The sequence below is a fragment of the Cupressus sempervirens genome, chromosome 10, assembly GCF_028749045.1.
Source record: "Cupressus sempervirens isolate cs-2001-9-10 chromosome 10, ASM2874904v1, whole genome shotgun sequence".
Lineage (NCBI taxonomy): Eukaryota > Viridiplantae > Streptophyta > Pinopsida > Cupressales > Cupressaceae > Cupressus > Cupressus sempervirens.
The window spans coordinates 452,747,530-452,768,039 of record NC_143127.1 but is presented as its reverse complement, the minus strand read 5'-3'; the positions used below and the strand labels follow the sequence as shown (position 1 = coordinate 452,768,039).

The window sequence follows — 20,510 nt, the reverse complement described above, 5'->3', positions numbered from 1 at the left end:
TACCAGATCATGGGAAATTCCATAAAAGAATACCCCTTCAATATGAAAACCAAAGGACCTCAACAAATGCTCCTGACACAGGCAGCTTCCACGTCAGAGGGAATGGAAACACAAAATTGATAGTGCCACTTCGAGTGAGTACAAAAATAATAATAGAGGGCAAAGCAACAACAACAATGCAAACAATAACAATAACAATGGCAGCTGAAGTCGAATTCAGTACAATGCAAACGGCCGACCGATGGTTCAATGCCGAGCATGTAATTTGTTGGGCCACTTTGTCCGGGATTGTACAAGGGTAAACACACCAAAATTATTATGCAAATGGTGCGGACCCGACGATCATGAAGATGCCAAGTGCCCAAAATCCAAAGTAAAATTGATCACCGTTGAGACGAACGAAGAGGAGGTTCTGGCAATTACACGGAGGCAAGCAAAATTGTACCCCAACCCAACAAAAGAAAAGAGGAAATTGGAGGAAGCTCAGGCAGAAATTGAAAAGGCAACACAGGCGGGGACATCTCAGTTGAAGGACACCACCAAAACCGACACCTCGACAAGGAACCGTGCGGAACAAACATTGTACACCAGATATTACAAACTAAGGTATCCGTCAAAATAGGTGATTTGTTGCTCACAATGCCTCAACTCCGATTGGCACTCACAAATATCGCGCTAACTGCTAAGTTACCAAGAGAACCAGGAAGAGGGAAGGAAATTGCCGTAGGTGGAGAAGACCCAATGCTGCTAGCACTCACATCCGGACGGCATCCAACGGTCGTCGAGATAGGGATTCTGGGAAATGTGCTGACGGACACAATAGTCAACAGAGGATCCGGCATGAATGTCTTACCAGAGGATACCTGGAGGAGGTTAGGGCAACCAACGTTGTAGCCACCTACATTTTAGTTGCTGACAGCGAACCAACACGGCATTAAACCTCTCGGCATCCTGATGGAAAAACTAGTGACGACTGGCACATAGTCGTTCCTACTTGACTTTGTCGTGATCCTGCTTAAGAGAAAAGGATACGACGCCATTCTGGGCCGCGGATGGCTTATTCAAGCCAGAGTTAAACATAACTGGAAGAAAAACACTCTGTCACTTGAAAGCAAAGGGCAGAAATTTGTCATTGATTTACACACCCAAATGGTGGGGGAAGAAGCTCTATCATCAGATTCTAAAGAAGAAGATGAAGGGAGGCAACATATGGAACCAGATCAAGAGGGAGTCCTGCGGTTAGAAGGAAGATCAACGGATGACGATTTGGATTTTGTCAACAGTCTTTACCACTGGCAAATAGAGGACTACGAACTCTTTCCGAGCTGTAATATGTTAAGGGTGGACGAAGGTGAGAAAGAAGAGGAAAATGAATGTCCGAAGGAATACAGAGAAGCAGAAGAAGGAAAGGCGATTACGGCTGAAGCTTAGGGGAAGAACATACAATACGAACCCAAAAAAAGGAAAGATCTCACTGTACGACTACACAGAAAGAAAATGTTACGACGAACTTTTGATATATTAGAAGGGTGTTGATAGCAAGGAAAACACATCGCACGGTCTGCGCAGAAAACAAAGAGAATAGGCTTAATAAAAACTTCAGCAATACAAAGTGAAGGTTCTAAAATCAAGAATACAATTATTGACAGCAAGGGATGGCAGCCGACGAAATTGCCAGCACAATGGGCCACAGAGGTAACACAGAACAAACGTAAGGTGTGGCATGATAAGCATCTGAAACTCAACAGGTTTTAGCTGGGGCAGTTGGTACTAAGTATGACAGACGGAATGAAATCAAACCAGGAAAGTTTAAGGTCAGATGGGTTGGGCCATTCCAGATTCGAGAGGTAGGTGACAATGGAGCAATAAAATTGTGGACTTTGGACGGACAAGAAGTGCCTCAGGCAGTGAACGGGTCAAAGCTGAAGATGTACCATGTTAGGAAGACTCCATCGTCGTTGCAGAATAGCCAAGTCTATATGACTCCCTCATTGTTGCAGAATGGCGAGGTCTGGAGGGAAAATTGAGTTCATTGTATTTTTTTGTTGAAATAAAATAAAAATTTAAAATTTAAAAATTAAATAAAAAAAGAGAGTAATAAGATTAATAATATAAAAAAAAATGCAGAGATGTCAAAGATGTTCCGCGGACACCCACCCTCGTGGACAGAACTTCCCGCAGGTGGGTTCACGGACATCTTTCCGCGGATGAGGTCTATGGCAAAGTAAACTTCCCCTGCAGATTTATGTTCTCCTTCGCAGGTAACTTCCCGCAGGCTATCTCATCCTTTTGCAGACCTTGCTCTTCTCTCCCACAGATATTTCAGCGTCTAATTTCTTCTCCCGCGGTGTCCACTTCTCCCATGGGTGATTTTGCCATCCATAGATTGTTGGTTTCCTTCCACGCCTTCGCTTTTGCAACCACAACGGAGTCTTGTCCTTTCGCGGCTTAGTCTTTTAAGCCCCTCCTCCATGGGTTGAGACAATTAGTTTGCTGCAAGGGTAGCCTATGGTGCTGATAGCGAATGTAACAAGCCTTGTGAGTGAATTGCAGAGAGTGAAATCCTCAGAGAGTTTCATTTCTGCGGCAATTAAAACTTCATTCCACAAATAAGAGACCATGTTGACTGTGCCGTCGAGGAGAGTAGGGAGTCCGTGGAGAAATTGTATTTTTGTCGCGCGAAGAAGATTTTTATAACCTATGCGGTTTTTGATTGCGCTCTCTTGGGCAATTCATGAGGGATTAAAAATTGAATGTGATTGGAGGAAAATGGAGTTATTGTTATAGCATGGATCTAACTAGAGGAGATAATATCAGAGATAGCAGACGAGCAAAGGAAGCAGCCTACCAAAAAAAACGACGACAGATTGAAACAGTTCGGAATGAGTAGTGCTTCATGCCAAAGAGAAGGGAAAATATCAGCAGTTGCCAGAATGAGTGTAGAATCAGAGTAAAATCACAAAAATGGTGTGTTCCATGCAGTTTTGTGTGGGTTTCAGAGTGCTGATTTGGTCTTGGCGGCAGGATCCCGCTGGGGGCATTGCCCCCTAGACCCCCAGTCAGTGCGGTTATCAGTCGTGGGAAGTGTGACCAGTTGATGAGACCTAGAGCTGTTGCATACCAAAGCTGGAGAGAGCACTGGAGCAAGCCTTTCGAGAGGGATGCTACGCTTTGTGGCACTTGGAGTAAGTGTTGGACGTAAAGCTATCTTGGTGGATGCATAGAGAGCTCGAGAGGAGCTGATCATCCAGTTGCAGGCAGTTCAGTGACACTTGGCTCAGAGTACCCATGAGTTGGAAGCAGAGAAAGAAGCATGGGTGGCTATCAAGGTCAGCTTGACTCAGGAGACAGTATTGTGTTAGCAGAGACTACAGATGCAACATGGGTTGGAGACCAATTTGGTACAGGCATGGGATGAATGTGAAAGTGATGTGACAGAAGCAGATCTATCTTGTTGTAGCTAGTCATTTAATGTATTTTGTTTGTTAATTTGTCTCGGATATTTTGTAATCGTTGTCCGGAGACAACTTTTTCTTTTGGGGGGGATGATGTCGTCAGTATAAATGGTGTAGCTGACGAGTTGATGTCGTCGGTAAAGATTGTGTAGCTGACGGGTAGATTAGCATTGTCATGTAGCGGACAGACCCCTTCGGGAAGGTTCGGCGGGTAGTATATATACCTTATCAGAGATCATTGTAAATCATCTAATGCTCTATATGTAATCTCTTGGCATATGCAAATAATAAATGGAGTACTGCTGTTGCTATTCTTGTTCATTATCTGTGTGCATTTATCAATTAATCTATGCAGTAAAAAATCCATACTATTGAATTAAATTAAAATGGCTCTGTTGTAAAGGAGATCTGTGTATAACACTTTTGACCAGCAAAGTGTTGAATTAAATGACAGTTACATACAAATTACTGTCAGCAGTTATTTTGTGTATCTGCTGTTGATACCAGTTTATGAAATACTAGAATTAATGTATGATAACTGTTTTTCATATCCTTTCAATAAGTTGTCAGACATAATCATTCCAAACAGTATGCAAAATGTCTGACAGTGCCTAGTAAAATCTCTGAATCCTGGCATGGGTTATTGATGAATATATAATTCGGAAATTTAGTCGCAGCAGTTTTTAACATTTGCATTCAGAAAATGACTCATAACATGTTCAATGAAAACTGTGACTTAATGATTGAAGGCCAAAACTCAAAAGATTTGGAAGTTGGAACAAAATCTTTTTTGGGTCGTTATTGCAGAATAGCCCTAATGAACAAAGTTCATCTAGCACTAGAGTAAGAGAAATCCTAGAACCTCAATGATGCTGAATTTCAATACAGTCATGATACAAATTATTAGATTGTTATGGACGCCTTTGATAATTGGAATTCCAGTTATATATTCTGAATACTCGAAAAATATATTCGGAAACTCTCAAAACAATACTAATAGCAATCTCTACCTCAAATGTAATTAGTTATATCATGCTTTATTTTCATATAGAAACTAGATAAGAATGTTTCTTTGTGTTCCATTATGATTTGAAGAGAACCTTGAGTAACTCCAATAAAATCATATAGAACAGTCCTCAAGATTTGTTGCAACTTCATTTCAATATCTGATTGATTTCTATGCTGGAGACTCAAATCTCCAAAAAAAAGCATGCACGTTCAAATTCTCAATAATAGATTATTGATGGATGCTAAGTGCACAATTAAAGACAACAATCATTCCAAAAACTGTGGACATGAAAGACAAGTAATTTTGGGCCTCCACAAACTACTTTCATATAAACTCATTGTTATCCCTCACAAAACCCTTTAATAAAATCTACACATAGATTATCTAACATAATGCAAATTTTCAAGCTTTAACCAGGATCAAACAGCCATCACGAATTATACCAAAAACTATACAACAGAAAATAATAGGTATCTTAACATTTACAAACTACGGTTTGAACTTTGTTCTATTATGATTTGCAGAAATCATCAACTTACCCATCACGCCCTGCCATACAGTGAAAATAGTATTCTTGAGGGCGAAGGCCAGTCAAAAAACGATCACCAATAAAACCTCCAGCACGAGCTCTACAATCCCAAGGGAGAAAACATGGTAAAGTTTTACCAGAAACCATACGAGGAACCCGCTTTCCTTCCAACTCTTGCTGTCCAAGTAATGAGGATATTTGGGTAAAATTTACCTGATAAAAATCCAAAATAAGTTTACATATCATGCCTCAGTTTATACATAATAAATATATATGACCGACCAAATAAAAAATACATCAATCAAATTATAAACTAAAGAGGTGGTTCTCCTTGCTGGTAATCTAATTTTTAATGCATAAAAACTTAGATTTACATGAATGTATAGTAATCACATAATTAAAAAAATGGTAGAAATATAGCAATGCTTACCTTCATATTGAAAAATAGTGGAACTAGTGGATGGCCAAGTGAGAACAAAGACAATGGCCAAACTAGCTTGCTTAGCAATTGACAGCAATTTTCTATCTTTAAGGCATGTTTGAAACCTTTACCAACTTTCTACTCAACTTGTACTAGAATTCTCTATTAATTCTAGACCTATTTCATATGCAAACCCTTATTTGTATGATTATTTTATTACTCAAATATAATTTATATCAATGCAATAATTTATTACTCAAACATAATTCATATCAATGTGTTTTTGTAGCTTTAGTCGGATAAACCTATGAATAATTATATATGAGATATAATTTGTTCATTATATATATGGATATATATATAATTAATGAATAGACATGTCCCTTGAAGGGACATGTCTCTTCATTACCTTATTCCCAATATAAATGCAAAAGAGATTACTGCATTTGAAATATACATTAATAACAGGTAGTATTATTTCACTTGTAGCAATACTTTGATTTTAACAAGGTATCAGAGCACGTTCCCCTCCTAGACCTATGAGGTTTCTAAAATATTCTAGCAATGTCCAATACTCCATCATTTGATGTAGATAATATGGAAGCCTTCACGCTAAACACATGAAGAAAGCAGGAATCCAATTTCATATGAGATTATTGTTAACAACAAGTGGTCGCACTATCGGGTTGGCATTCATATCATTGATTCACATGTCAGAGATCTTGGAGTTCTCTACACTAGCGATACACACAGAAAATAGCAATCCCACCCATGGACATCACATTACCTTCTCTATCTACCACAACCTGCAAGAACATAATGAAACTGAATTCACAAAGGATACTCGTATACAAAGACACATTTATATCATCTGACCAATTTGTAGTATCTACATTGGCACTAAGATAATTGTCTCTGAGATTCAACCATTTATCGGGCAATATGAAATGCGATAGTACGAAGACTACTGCACTAAACATCTATTCATGTCAGTGAGATTGATTATGCTCGATTCATATATGTCTCGAAATTATCAAATAAGGGAGAAGACGTTGATGCATTTTTCAATGCATATATACAAGGATGACCTTCATCATTAAAGATTATGTGGTCTGGCTGTCTAAGGAATCAGCCGATGAATGCAAGATCATTATTAAAGTGATTATTGGGCGAATAAGATTTTCAATAAACATGTATGTTCTTCGAGAACCAAATTTTCAATATCTTAAGGTTTTGAATAAAGTTTTTGGCCTGCATGCATGGTGTGGTCTATCAGAAATCATGATCCGAGGGATGTTAAAGGTGTGAGTGTGCACTGTCACTGTGATGTTTCCACAGTGGAATGTGGAGACTAAGATTTGTTGTGCGTACAACAACAAATAAACTTGATGGGCCACACTCGAGTGTCCAACCTGTTGCACTAATACATAGCTTTAAATAATTTGAGTTCTTGATAAACCGCGTAATAAATTGTTCACTTTATTTATTGGGTATCAATAAATAGAAAAGAAGCATCAATTATATTGACATCGAACATATATGATATTTGATCTCTGTTGCCTCTGGTTATTATGAAAAAATTATTGATTCTAGTAAAGATGGTGATATGTCCTAGACTTTTGTAATGACTCAATACATGTGACACAATGTTACTTGGGCCTCTACATTGTCGTGTAATTATTGACGACACAATGAATGGTGCATACACAACAATCTTCTAATGGTTAAAAAATTTATTCAACATACTGCAACTACTATGGAAATAGTCTGGTATAGAAGCGATTAAATGAAGACCGACTCATACCTTGTTAGAATTCACTTTACTCGCCTAGGTTAATATGAGATGGTGAGATATGTTAGTGAAGGTGAACGATTTGTTCTGGAGAAGAGGTGATTGTGAAGCCAATGAACAAATTACAAGTGACTTCATAATAAATCGAAGGCTGACAGTTGCAAGAGACAACATTCATACAATAATTATTAGCCCATAGTTGACTATAAATTACTATGCACATTTATTACAGTACAATAGATGTTATTAACATGCTTGCTTTAGACTTTGATGAGTTAGTCAATTGGAATTGTTACTGATTAATGGCAAATTGTTGGAATGATTGTGATCAAGGCAATAACTTATAAAAGATAACTTTCTTAATTCCCCAAACTAGTTGATCCTCTTAATCAGCTATATATTATTATTCTCTCAATTAAAATGGGAGAAGATGATGAAAAATTGAAGTGCCCATTAGATATGATTTAAAGTATAAGAATTTCCTTGTGTGGGGTTGTCAACGAAATTAACAATTCAATGAGATAGATAAGTTGAGAGTGCCTCGCTCTTTTGTTAGCATACAACTTGTATCATCCCCATTGAGAAAGATCTAAGAGGATATTACCATGATCTCCAAGTCCAAATACAGAAGGTTGCAAACATATAGAGTCTGAAACATACAGTACGCTGCAAAATATGAGCTGTAACTATAAGGTAGGAAGACATTCCAGTTTAACATTTCAGTTAGAGATTCAAATCAGGATCTCTTGAGCCACAAATACCATCATTTTGAGCAATTTTATCTCTTGTGCAATTTTCCATGAGTGGGAGTCTCAAATAACAAGGAGTGGGAATCTCAAATGACAAGGAATGACATTGAGGAATTGAATTGCCATGTTAAGTTGTCATTGAAGAGAAGAAAGATTGCTTTACTATTGGAACATTGAAGGAAGTGAAATTAACCTACCAAAATAGAACTATGGTAAACGTCGAAAATTGTTGCCTACACTCCCATGAGGGACTATATCTTTGACAAATGCTTATATAGAGATAGTTTCTGATTTAGTGCATATGGACCTTCATTGGAGAAACTTCTATCAAAGATGTGCAAATAAGTATTCATTAGCTTTGGGTATTAAATTTACCCAATCACTATATTCTCTCTCTTAATTGTATTTCCATGTGTACTATAACAGTTATTTGCCTTGACCTTCTCCCTTGTCTCTGAGGATGCTCTTGCAGGAAAAAGAATAGTCCATTTGGCATGCTATGTTACATCCCAAATTTTTGCTCATTTAAAATAACCATATAGTCGTTATGCATTTCATGTGAATGGCAGTTAGTTAAAACAATCGAATGTTATGACCTTGTAAAAAGGAAATTATGGTTAACCATTTTGATTCATGTGAAAATGACTTGTTAGTTGTTCGATTACAACTCAACTCAAAAGGAATATTTACATTACAAGAGTTATAAAAATGGTTGTTAGTAGTAATGGTGGTTAGCTGTTGTGACAATTATGAAATACTTTTGATTATACTTATCTTGATTTAAGATTGAGGAATATATTATTATCATGGAGATATTCTCTTTCTAGATGCAGGAGAAGACGAAGGGAGGGAAACCATTGCTAAACAGGATTTAAAGCATTGGGGCACCAAAAGTCCATCGACGAGCCATAAGGTATGGGTTCTAACCATCTTGGTTAAGGATTTAACGGCTAGGCAAGCAAGAGTATAACTTGGAAACCCATGAGCTACCCAATTAGTTCACTAAGCAAAAAAAACATTAAACATTTAATAGCATAAAATTGTTACCTTGTTATAATTGAGATCGTTGAGTGGTCGCCAGGATGTAATTCTATATATTGACACCATGTTATTTTTAACATTTGTACTTGCACGCGCACTCACACAAACACACACACACACACACATATATCTGTGTGCATAAATCAACATATTGATAAAAGGAATTTTATGATTCAATTTACGCACATATATATATGTATGTATGTATGTATGTACGTATGTACATTAAGAGGTGACGCCAATAGCATGATGCCAATATAGTTTAATATAAAAATCATTAGGAATAAAAACCTTTTATGTCTTTAACATTGGCTCCATATTGATGAGCAGTTGCCACCTTCATATCGGCTTATAACCTTTTTTAATTTAAATTGGTCAAGTTTCTTGTGACCAATGACTAGCCATGGTTGTTGCCAATAGTCCCAAATAACATTCATCTCATTGGAACTCATTACTCTCAAGCCATGCTAAACAAAGCACCAATCCAACTACAGATCATGCAATCATTGCTCATGATTTATTGCCATATATTCTTTGTTCATATTTGATTCGAATGTTGAAAATCAATTGTCAACTATTTGTTTTATTATCATTGTTCATACTTGATCATGAATGAAGCAGCAATGTTGTAAATAAAGCTACAGCATGTTATCTAAGGAATTGATATAAGTTTTTGAATCTCCTTTGTTACTATGCTTGTTGGGTGTTGTTGATTATACAGAACCGCAACTATAAACTATCATCACTATGAATGTTCACCAATCACATTACTACTGGCATATTTTGTGCATAAATATATGAAGCAAGCATTGATATATTTTACATTACATAAGGCATTGATCTAACTTGTACGGAAGCATGGACCATATACCTCTAAGACAAGATTAGTTCGAACGAAAAAACAAAACTGAATTGCTAAACTGATACTTGCATTATACATAGCTCAAAATCTCCCAAGTGTTGGGTGAATCCTTTGCAACTGATAGTTATGTTAAAATCTAGTTGCAAAATAGGTATTAGGCATAGCGTATGAGACAAAGTCTCTCCTAACATAAAGGGAAGGCTCCCCCCTCTCACCATTCCTTGGATCAACTCAAGGTAAGTAAAAAGTTGAGAGATCTGTGACGGGTCTTACCAATATTCCTTCCTCTTAGCTTTCAAAAAAGAATCCACTTACCTGCAGAGCAAGTAATGGCCAAGGGGAAATCTCTAACTACGCTTCTATCGAATAGCTGGAAACGGTGATACTAATAAACTCACACCAACTCAAAGGCTGATTGAAAGCATACCAATTTGTCTCTAAGTCTTGTTTTAAGTTATTCTATAAGAATAACCTCTATCGTTGGGGCACAAAGACTTCCAGAAGTAGTGAACTCTAACTATTTTTCATGAATTTGAGATGTTATAACAAGCTATAGTCAATACTTCTACTCTATGTATCGCCACAATCGCTCTCAATCACAGCTTCAGCTCTGATTGTTTCTTAAGACAATAGGCACAAATTACAGTCAAAGCTTCTAATTTGCTCTATCACAATTGCTTACAGTCAAAACTTCGAATCCAAATGCTTCTTTTATTCACTTTTCTCCCAAATTTGTACCACACAACAAAGTTATGCTTGCACAAGTTTGGCAAAGCTTTCTTGCATACAACAAAAGATGATTTTTACAATGAGAGGGCACTCCTTTATATAGGCAAAGTATTTGAGATAAAAGTGGAGGAAAAAGTCAAAGTAGCTCAACCAACTTTGACCCGGTCAAACTAGGTCCGAGAAATTATAGGATTACATGTCATAAGGCTATGTAATTGAATTGGATGTAATTACATATTTTCATGCAATTCATTCTCTCCAGCTACAAACATGAAAATAAACAAGGAAGAAGACGGAAGAGAGTTGAGACAATCCTAGGGATTATTCTAAAAGGCCTTGGTGATACTTGCGGGATTGAGGATTCTTGTATTCTGCACCACTACAACCTCTTGATAACCATGGTGTTGCATCTTTTGATAGCCTCTAACTCTCTTTGATGAATTGCCCATTGTCACTTCGAAAACCTTCTTGATGGTGTCCAGATGTAAACTCAAAACAACTTTCCATGAGCATGTTTAACTCTCTATTTTTTGAATAAAGTTCTTGGCGTATTCTGACACAAACTCAGGTTCTTCGACAACAATTAAGAAAATGGAGACCAAATGAATTACTGCTTCTTTAGATTTGAAGCACGCCTTTATTACTAGATACCTTCATTCCTTGAAGAAGTTTTGACATATCTTGAAAAGTGCACCGTAACATGAAGATGAAACATCTTCCGATGAGATTGGATCCATAAAAACTTTGGGACTTGAGTTACAATGATGAATCCATGAGAGATGAGTGTTTGAAGTATGGATTAAATATTTATGGAGCATATATAATGGCTCGAAATGCACATGAAAGCATACGTTTTTGGGTAAAAAGGGTGAAAACTGGACTTTCAAGGGTGGATTGTGTGTGGGCAAAGATAGGCTTTTGTGGGCATGGCCAAGAATGCAAGTTGGGATGCATATTGGTGTGTGCAAATGGCGACTTTGGTGTTTAAAAGAGTGACTTGTTGCCAAAATCAGGTTCTCTAGAGGTAAATACATGTAAAGTAGTTTACATGTAATTATTACTTGATGTAAACATGTAATTAGGTTCAAAGGATGGAATTACATGTAAATGGGTATGGTGGATAGGTTTGTATGTAAATGCGAATGAACAATGAGATTACATGTAAATGTAGATGGAGGATGGAATTACATGTAATTGCTCTTGGAATGTAATTGCATATATTGGGAAATTGATGTAGTGTGCTTTGGCATATGTTGGTGAAAAATGAAGTGATGTGATGCATTTGCATGCAAAGGTGGAAAGTGAAAAGGTGTGATATGCTCTTGCATTCTTGGAAAAGAATCCTTAACCTTTCCGAAAAAAGGAGCAAGCAAACAAGCTAAAATATGCGCAAGCCAAAAAAATACTTTTGGTTTTTGACTCAAACATGACAAAATATCAAGTTGCTCTATTATGCAAGTTTGAATTTCAGAATTTGGGTTAATTCCAAAAACTCAAAAGTGGAAGTTCTAATCTTATTTCTTTTTAAATTGCAAAATACATGCATATCTTTGGACAAATGTACAAGGATGAATGAAAATATGCAATGAAATAGCACAGGATTGAAAACTTCAACTTACTTGGTGATCAAGGAGCCAAAAGTGGAAGATTAATAGGTTTGAAGAATGTGTCTCCTCCAAATTCGAATCTTCAAAGAAATTCTTGACTTCCTCAATACTTGCAAATGATGGCTATTAATGAGCAATTAATGAGGCGTTTTTGCAAGGATAGGCCAAAAACATGCTCAATAACTCCCAAGATGCAAGATGCTTTTTAAAAATACCAAGGATTTGGATGCTTTTTGCAAAAAAAGTGGGCTCAACATGCCATAACATGAATCATTTTAGGCATTGGAATGTAAAAACGTGACCTCCAATAGCAATGGAATGCACCAAAACTAAAAAAGACCCTCCATTGGTGGAAGAAGTATGCTGGAAATGCCCAAATCTAGGCGTTTTCTACCAAAACATGCCCTTAAGAGATAATAAAAAGCAACATTTTTGCAAGGAGATTCAAGACCTAAAGCATGAAAATGCATAGAAATACAAAAAACGACCCTTGTTGGAGAGATTTCATGCCATGAAATGGGCAGATCTGAACAATCTTAGCAAAAACGTGTTCTCCAAGGCCATGAACATGGACGTTTTGCCCTCTTTTGCAAAATTGTGGTCTCAAGTTGCAAATACATGTGATGGAAAATCCAAACGCATTGTTGGGAAGTCTTTACATGTTTTAAAATGCATGAGACTTGGTCTTCTATGCAAACCGCACACTTGAAGTACTTTTGCATGTTTTAAAATACATGCATTTAGAGTCAAGATGCAAATTGCATTCTAGAAGGGGCATTACATAGTTTAAAAACTTGTAAAAACCAAGCATATAGTGCAAAATCGCACTCTCCAAGGGTCAATGCATATTTTAAAAGCAATGCATTTTCATGTCTTTGACCCTTTAGATGCAAATTGCATTCTAGGAGACCCATTGCATGTTTTAAATTACATGCATTTACATGTTTAAGTATTTCAAAATGACTCTCTAGTGCAAAATTGCATTCTCTAGAGGCAAATGGGTTGGAAAACATGCCTATGCACCACTTATGTGATCAATTAAGCACACGTCTAATTGATTTTTGAAGAAATATCACTTAATTGGATCAAAAATAACATTTACACTATATAATTAATATATTATGTGCAAATATCATTTCAAAAAGTAATATTTAACTTAGATGTTTTAAATAAACATAAAGTAACTCAAAAATAAATCAAAGTATATAGTTATAAAATCATTTAAGTGAAAAATGTAAAAACCAACTCTACGTGAAAATATAACATAAAGTGCTCTATAGTCACTTAAGTGATAAAGTAACTTAAAAACATAACATAAAGTGAAAGTCAACATGAAAATATAACATGAATTTTTAAATCATACAATTGCCTCTAGAAGGTCCACCTTTTAGGCACTTATTTGGTCAACCAAGTCCGATTAAGCCCTAAGATATACCGAATCAAAGGGAAAACCGAAAACAATGATTTGAGCAAAACCAAAAGACCAAAAGCAAACAAACACACACTCTAAAACACAAAAAAGGACGTTGAAGGCTTTAAAAATCAAGCATAGGCCTAATAAAATGAAAATGAAAAGGACTTGACGAAAGCCTTCAGTAAAAGGATCATTATACAAATTGGGGTCAATAAATTGATCAATGTTAGCCAATTAAATAAAGCGCTATCTCAGAGTAATGCAAAACTAAGTTGAAAAATGCAGGACAACACCAGGATACACCCAAGACCGAAGGGTCAAGCATTAATGAGTGGGGAGGAGATGCAACCCTGCAAGAACAAACAACTGTCAGTAAATGTAAGTAATTAAATAATTAATTGTATAAACTGAGTCAGCTCATGGTTCTCCAAATTATATTTCTTGTTGTCAAGTCGAGTGGTGGGTGATCAAGCACATTAATGAGTAAAATATGTTGAGATGGTTTCTCTACTAATCGAAAAAAATTAGCAGTTAAAGGGACTATGATTCATGGGATGAAGTTCCATGTGAACCAAGGATATCTAGACTATAACATTCCTAAATAGATGGATACTTGTTGAACCATGGAGCATGACCTTCATTAGAGGCAACCTTGGACAAAGAGAGGGAGTAGATAGAGTATATGTTTCAGATTTAGAGGAAGTCTTGACACCTTATTGAAAATAGCCTTAACAAAGAGGTCAAAAGGTTAGTGTTTCTTTATAAAAAAGAAGTTCCAAGTGAAATTCCTTGTAATACATTCTTCTCTATGAGAGATAAGTTTGAGATGAAAAACTTATTCGCTGATATGATCCACTGTGTTCAATTTTGAGCCCAAAAATGAATGATGATACAGCAATATGAAAGAACAAAAACTAAAACAATAAACCCCAGAAATATCCTGGGAAAACCTTTCTAAAAATGAAGGAACAAATCCAGCCACACAACAAAAGATCATTTTATTGATAATAAAATTCAAGTGTAGAATATTCTTCGTGTGACACGATGTATATATAACAATAGGAGAGACTCTTAAAATTATAAATGAAGGTCTCTTGAGTTTCACATCACTCCTATAATTAATTACAACTCTTTGAGTATTCATGCCTCAATGCATGTAAAAGACACATGCCATTTACCTTTAATATTACAATTTGAACACAAGTGTCCTTCCCAGCAGAACGTAACAATAACGGCAATAAGGTCCAAATTTCCAGAGATAAATATCTCTATCACAATCTTTAACACTCCCTTTTAGCCAAAGAGAGATCTTTAGCTGATCAAACACACAAAGTTGCAACCAAAATGTCAATAATAATATCTAATCACATGGATGCAATAAAACTTCATGGAATCACTCAACATGAAAACCTAACAAAAATCATAACCAACTATCATCACAGATTCACTCAACGTGATACTGTCATGGAATCTCTCAACATGACGGATTTGTAAGACTCACAGCTAAGCCTTTAATCAGGGACTCTCTCAACGTGAATTGTCATGGAATCTCTCAACATGGCATCCAACTCCCATCACAGAATCTCTCGACGTAATAGTATTATGAACTCTCTCAACATGATGTTCACTATCGCATAGTGAAAGAGTTATCATCGCTTATTTACAATCTCATATATTCACACAAGAATAGGAATAGACTTAGTTCCATTTAAGTCAAATTTACAAATACCACAAGCATCACAAGTATATATGAGGATGAAAGAGGGTTCCATAAGTACTCCCTCTTCATTATGAAGCTAAAATCTCTCTCTAAAGCTCAACATCTCCATCTTACTTAAATCAACCTATTGCCTTTCTTATCTCATCCTACAACAATGAGAGATAAAAAAAAATCAATCAATCATACATACTAATACAATAGCATACTCTATTTATGTATCAAGAATCACCAAAGCAATATCATCATTTCTTCTTGTTGCATCCTATTGTATTCTTTGATGCAAACAGCTTGAAAACTTCTTCAGCATTTGATATATAATTCTTCTCTTGTTGCATACTACAACCAAGACAGATAATAATGACTTATAATATCAACTGTAATAGAGATTAATATTAAAATAATGCACTATTTTTAATAAAATGATCACAAAATACGTATCTCCTCTACATAGACACTTATCATCAGCAAAGAATGCCAAAGCAAATTGTCGGATGATAATAACCATGCATCTTGCAAATCAAGAAGTATATTTCTTCTATTGTATATTCTGAAAACTAATAACCATACATCCTATAGCTTGCACCATCGAGGCATTACTTCTGCACACGAGATATTTGCTCTCCATATTATCCATATTGGTCATCATGCATTTCGCTTTAGAAATTTTGAGAGCTTTCCTTTAGCTCACTGGAACACGGTCACTCACCATGCAATCAGAACACAAACATTTCATGAAATTCCACTCCATGTTAAACAATGTCCTTCAAGTGCGAGAGATCGACTTCAATTTAGTGTGAGTCTTTATGCTCGGAGCTTCACAGAAAAACCTCCATGTTGTACTATGACACTTTTGAAGTCTTGCTTGGCTGAAGATTTGAAGACAAAAAGAAAATGTATTACTAGATACAACCTTTGTTCATAATTTTCTCTCCAAATTGAAATCTCTTGTTTCCAATCTGTACCCTATTGTTTCTTAAAAAAATGCTCCTCTTCTAAACTTCAATGAAAGAGTAGACTTGTGCCATTACAAAGATGATGGTTTGCACAATTTGAGAGAAATTTGAGGGTGCAGCAATTATCGACTTATAGAGATCGATGTATCCTTTCTGGATCGTTTGGTTTGCAATGGTTCGACTTATAGAGATCGATGTATCCTTTCTCAATCGTTGCAATGGTTAACTCTACAACTTCTGTATTACTTCAAAAAAAGAGGTGATCAAAGACACTTTAAGAAATGTCCATCTCTCTCTTTCATGCAGCTACAACTAAACAAATATCTCGACTCTGAATCGCTAGAGACTGCCAATCACATATAGACGACAAGGTTATCGTTGTTGTTGAAACTACAGGCTCCAACTCTGAGAACCTCCTCATTTGCTCTTCATATGATAAGACTCGAACAATATGTGTAAAAAAACATAACACCTGATATCAGATTTGAGTATATGCAACTTCCTTGAGGTAGGAGATAGGAAATATCATAAATGTCTTCACAACATTGGAGAGCGCCGATAAATAGCGACAAAGAATCTTTCATGATTATAAGCGCTGCATCAAAATCAAATTATAGACGGATGATCAAGAATAATCATGAACAGACACCTCCAATACCTCAAGATAAGTTGTCGACACAACTATTAGTTTCAGAATATTCAACACACTTATACATAAAATATGCATGTCTATTTCTTCGTAGAACAAATCAAACACAAAGCAAACAAAAATAAGAATATCGCTCAAATATGAAGGATCGAATCTATCAACACTTATAGATTGTTTACAAAATGCACAAACTAGTGAAAAAAAATCTTTATTGAAGGATGTTATTATAAGGTCCCATGAGCTCAAGAAAAAAATCTAAACATTACCAATAAAAGGCAGGATGACATAAAACAGCACAAAAATATATTTATAACGACATATAAATGTTGCATGCACCTCGAAGGGGATCAAAAGAAGAAAATATATTGGCCTAGAGATAACTACAAAGAGATACTAACAAAGATTCTTATGATATAACTATGTTAAACAAATCGTCTTGTATGAGCACATAAGTTGCCTTTCTTTATGCATTTTGAACTTGCGATGACATGCGACGTCTTACCATAGATTTCATGGCCTCTTTTGCAATGCCCAAATTCATATCCAAATTTGCTTCTTTCTACCACAATTTGTACGAACGAAGCAGCCATAAGTTCTAATTTCAAAGATTTTGCAACCGTATACCATCCAACACATCAGTAAAGACAAAGAAAAGAACACTTATATGTTGTTCTCAAAATCTAGCTCTGATACCATGTTCAGTTTTGAGGCCAGAAATCAATGATGATAAACAGCAACCAGAAATAGCAAAAACTGAAACAATAAACACCAAAAATGTCTTGAAAAAACCCTTCCAGAAATGAAGGGAAAAACCCAGCCACACAACAAAAGATCATTTTATTGATAATAAAATTTAAGTGTACAATATCCTTCACTTGATGCAATATATATAACAATAAGAGAGACTCTTCACATTATAATCAAAGGTCTCTTCAGTTTCCCATAACATTTATAATTAATTACAACTCTTCGAATATTCATGCCTCAATGCATGTGAAAGACACATGTCATTTAACGTTAATATTACAATTTAAACATAAGTGTCCTTTTCAGATGAAGGTGTCAATGTTGGTAATAACGTCCATATTTTCACAGATAAAGATCTCTATTGCAACTACAATCTTTAACATATGGTGGATATCATGACAACACCACATGATATTATTTGTGGTGACATCATGTGTGTATGGGCATGCTTCCTGTATACATCATGAGGAAGTGATGACTTCCGAATGATTATCACATGTACTTGCAAAATTTGTTGAAAGCTAACAATCTTACAATAACTTAAATCATGATAAACATTTTATGTAAATGTTGAAATGGATCATGAAAGGCTTTATCTTGTAAATCAACAACTAAGTGTTAGATGTCATTCAATTGACAGTCTATAAGTTGTTTGTATAGATATATTATAGGTATTTGGTCAATATCTTGCTTTGATATTCTAATAGGCCATTACCGTATTGAGTACTTGGAGGATATCATTAATTTGATTTTCTAATAAGCCATTACTCAAAGTGATAATTTGATATTCTAATAGGCCATTACCGTATTGAGTACTTGGAGGATATCATTAATTTGATTTTCTAATAAGCCATTACTCAAAGTGATTGGTGGATATCATTAAATTGATGTTCTGGAAGGCCAATGCTCATGCTACCTAATATGATATCAAATTAGTAGTTGGTGAATATCCTATGTTGATATTTTGATAGGCCAATACTAACATGATATCATACATTGGAAATTCGAAAGTCTTCTGATCAAAGACTTGCTTTATTGTATTGTTTCTAAATATTATCAATTGTGTTCTATTTATCTAGTGGTTATCCTCCCTAACCATGAGGGAGTGTTAATGCTTTGTAGCTTCAATCAAATAAACCTATGAATAATTATATATGAGATACAATTTGTTCATTATATATAAGGTTATTATTATTATTATTTTATGTATGTGTATATATATATATATATATATATATATATATATATATATATATATATATATATATATATATTATGTACTTAACGAATAAACATCTCCCTTGAATGTCTCTTCATAACCTTATTCCCAATATAAATGTGAGAGAGATTGCTGCATTTGAAATATACATAAATTACATGCAGTATTATTTCATTTGTAGCAATTCTTTGATGTTAACACAATGCTATCTGCTCAGTGATGCAGTTTGCAAATAGCAATTTTCTCCTTTCAGACATCATTGAGATCTCTTTCCACATTTCTACCCAACTTGTACTACAATTCTAAATTGAATGTGGACCTATCTTGTATGGATTACATGTTCTCTACAATAGTTGTATCACAAACATAATTTGCAATTTAAATCAATGTTATAAGAACTTTGAACATATTCAAGTATATTTTTTTTAACATGCAACATCACCCGTGTAACAAGCTCTAGAAATTTCGGTGATGGAAGGAATAAATTAAAACCCAAATTCAATTATCTTGTTCTTCCCCTTCTTCCTAACGATTATGACTTATGAGCCATGATATTGAAAGATACCTTCTATATGTTGTATTTGAAAATTTTATTAAAGAAGCAATCTATGCAGCTAGATTTCACCCTTATTAACAACAAAATAAATTGTGGTGTGTAGGTAAATCCTCAACTTGAGATGTGGAGGAAATAAAAGGAGGACCCAGAGCATTTTGTATGCATATGGTTGGATTATGCTAAACCCAAATGAAATTAGCTTTCTTTTCCCCTTCTTTCTTAAGGTTATATAAGCCATGATATTGAAAGATGTCCTACATATCTTATATTTGCTCATTGTACTAAGGAACTAAACTATACAACAAAATTACACACTGATTGACAATGAAATATATAGTGTTTTGTAGGATACTCCTCCACTCAAGATGTTGGACAAACAACAAAATGCCCTTAGGCCGTTCACAACACCCCTAGACATTGTATAAGCATCACCAAGACTTGAAAATTGTAACAAGAATGTCCCTTAATTTTTTAACCAAAAAAAAAAAAAGATTCTTAGACACCAGTCTTCTCAAAGATGCAAGGAAGCTCACAAATTGTACAACAAATGACCCATAGTCCTTACATTTGGAGACGCGCATCAACCTAGGAATAGCTTAGAAAACCAAGGTTACCCCAAGTTGAGTACTAGGGGACATCTTTATAATATATATGAAGAATTTTAAAATATGTAGGAAAATTTGCTTATGAACATTCCAATCATATGAAAATATAGATATAACATGCCATTTAAACATCATAAAACTTTAACATACAACATTTGAAAAGTCATCTAACTCAATACTCAATATGAATTCATAATTCAAAAATCATTACCAATATGCATGTGATATTAAAAACATAACATACAAATGGCCCAAAGGCTAAAGTGTTGTCATATAGGTTCATGCTCAATATAAAAATCAAAGTACAAAAAAAAGCACATTATAACTCGTATCCATATCTACAAACATTGCATCAAGATCATAGTCCTTGAGTCATTGCCACTGTCATTCTTCACTACATCCTCATCCAATGAAACCCCAACCAATCCAAGTGGTGTTTGCCCCTCATCAACC

General features: G+C 35.3%; 1 protein-coding gene across 2 annotated transcripts in view; it reads right to left on the bottom strand.

The window, feature by feature from the left end:
• NRPA1 (nuclear RNA polymerase A1) overlaps positions 1–20,510 on the bottom strand; it is a 249,193-nt gene that overhangs the window by 56,880 nt on the left and 171,803 nt on the right. For both annotated transcript variants that reach the window (XM_089807317.1, XM_089807318.1), the window contains one exon: positions 5,004–5,206. In XM_089807317.1, the coding sequence (XP_089663443.1) occupies positions 5,004–5,206 (203 nt within the window). The remainder of the gene's footprint in view (positions 1–5,003; positions 5,207–20,510) is intronic.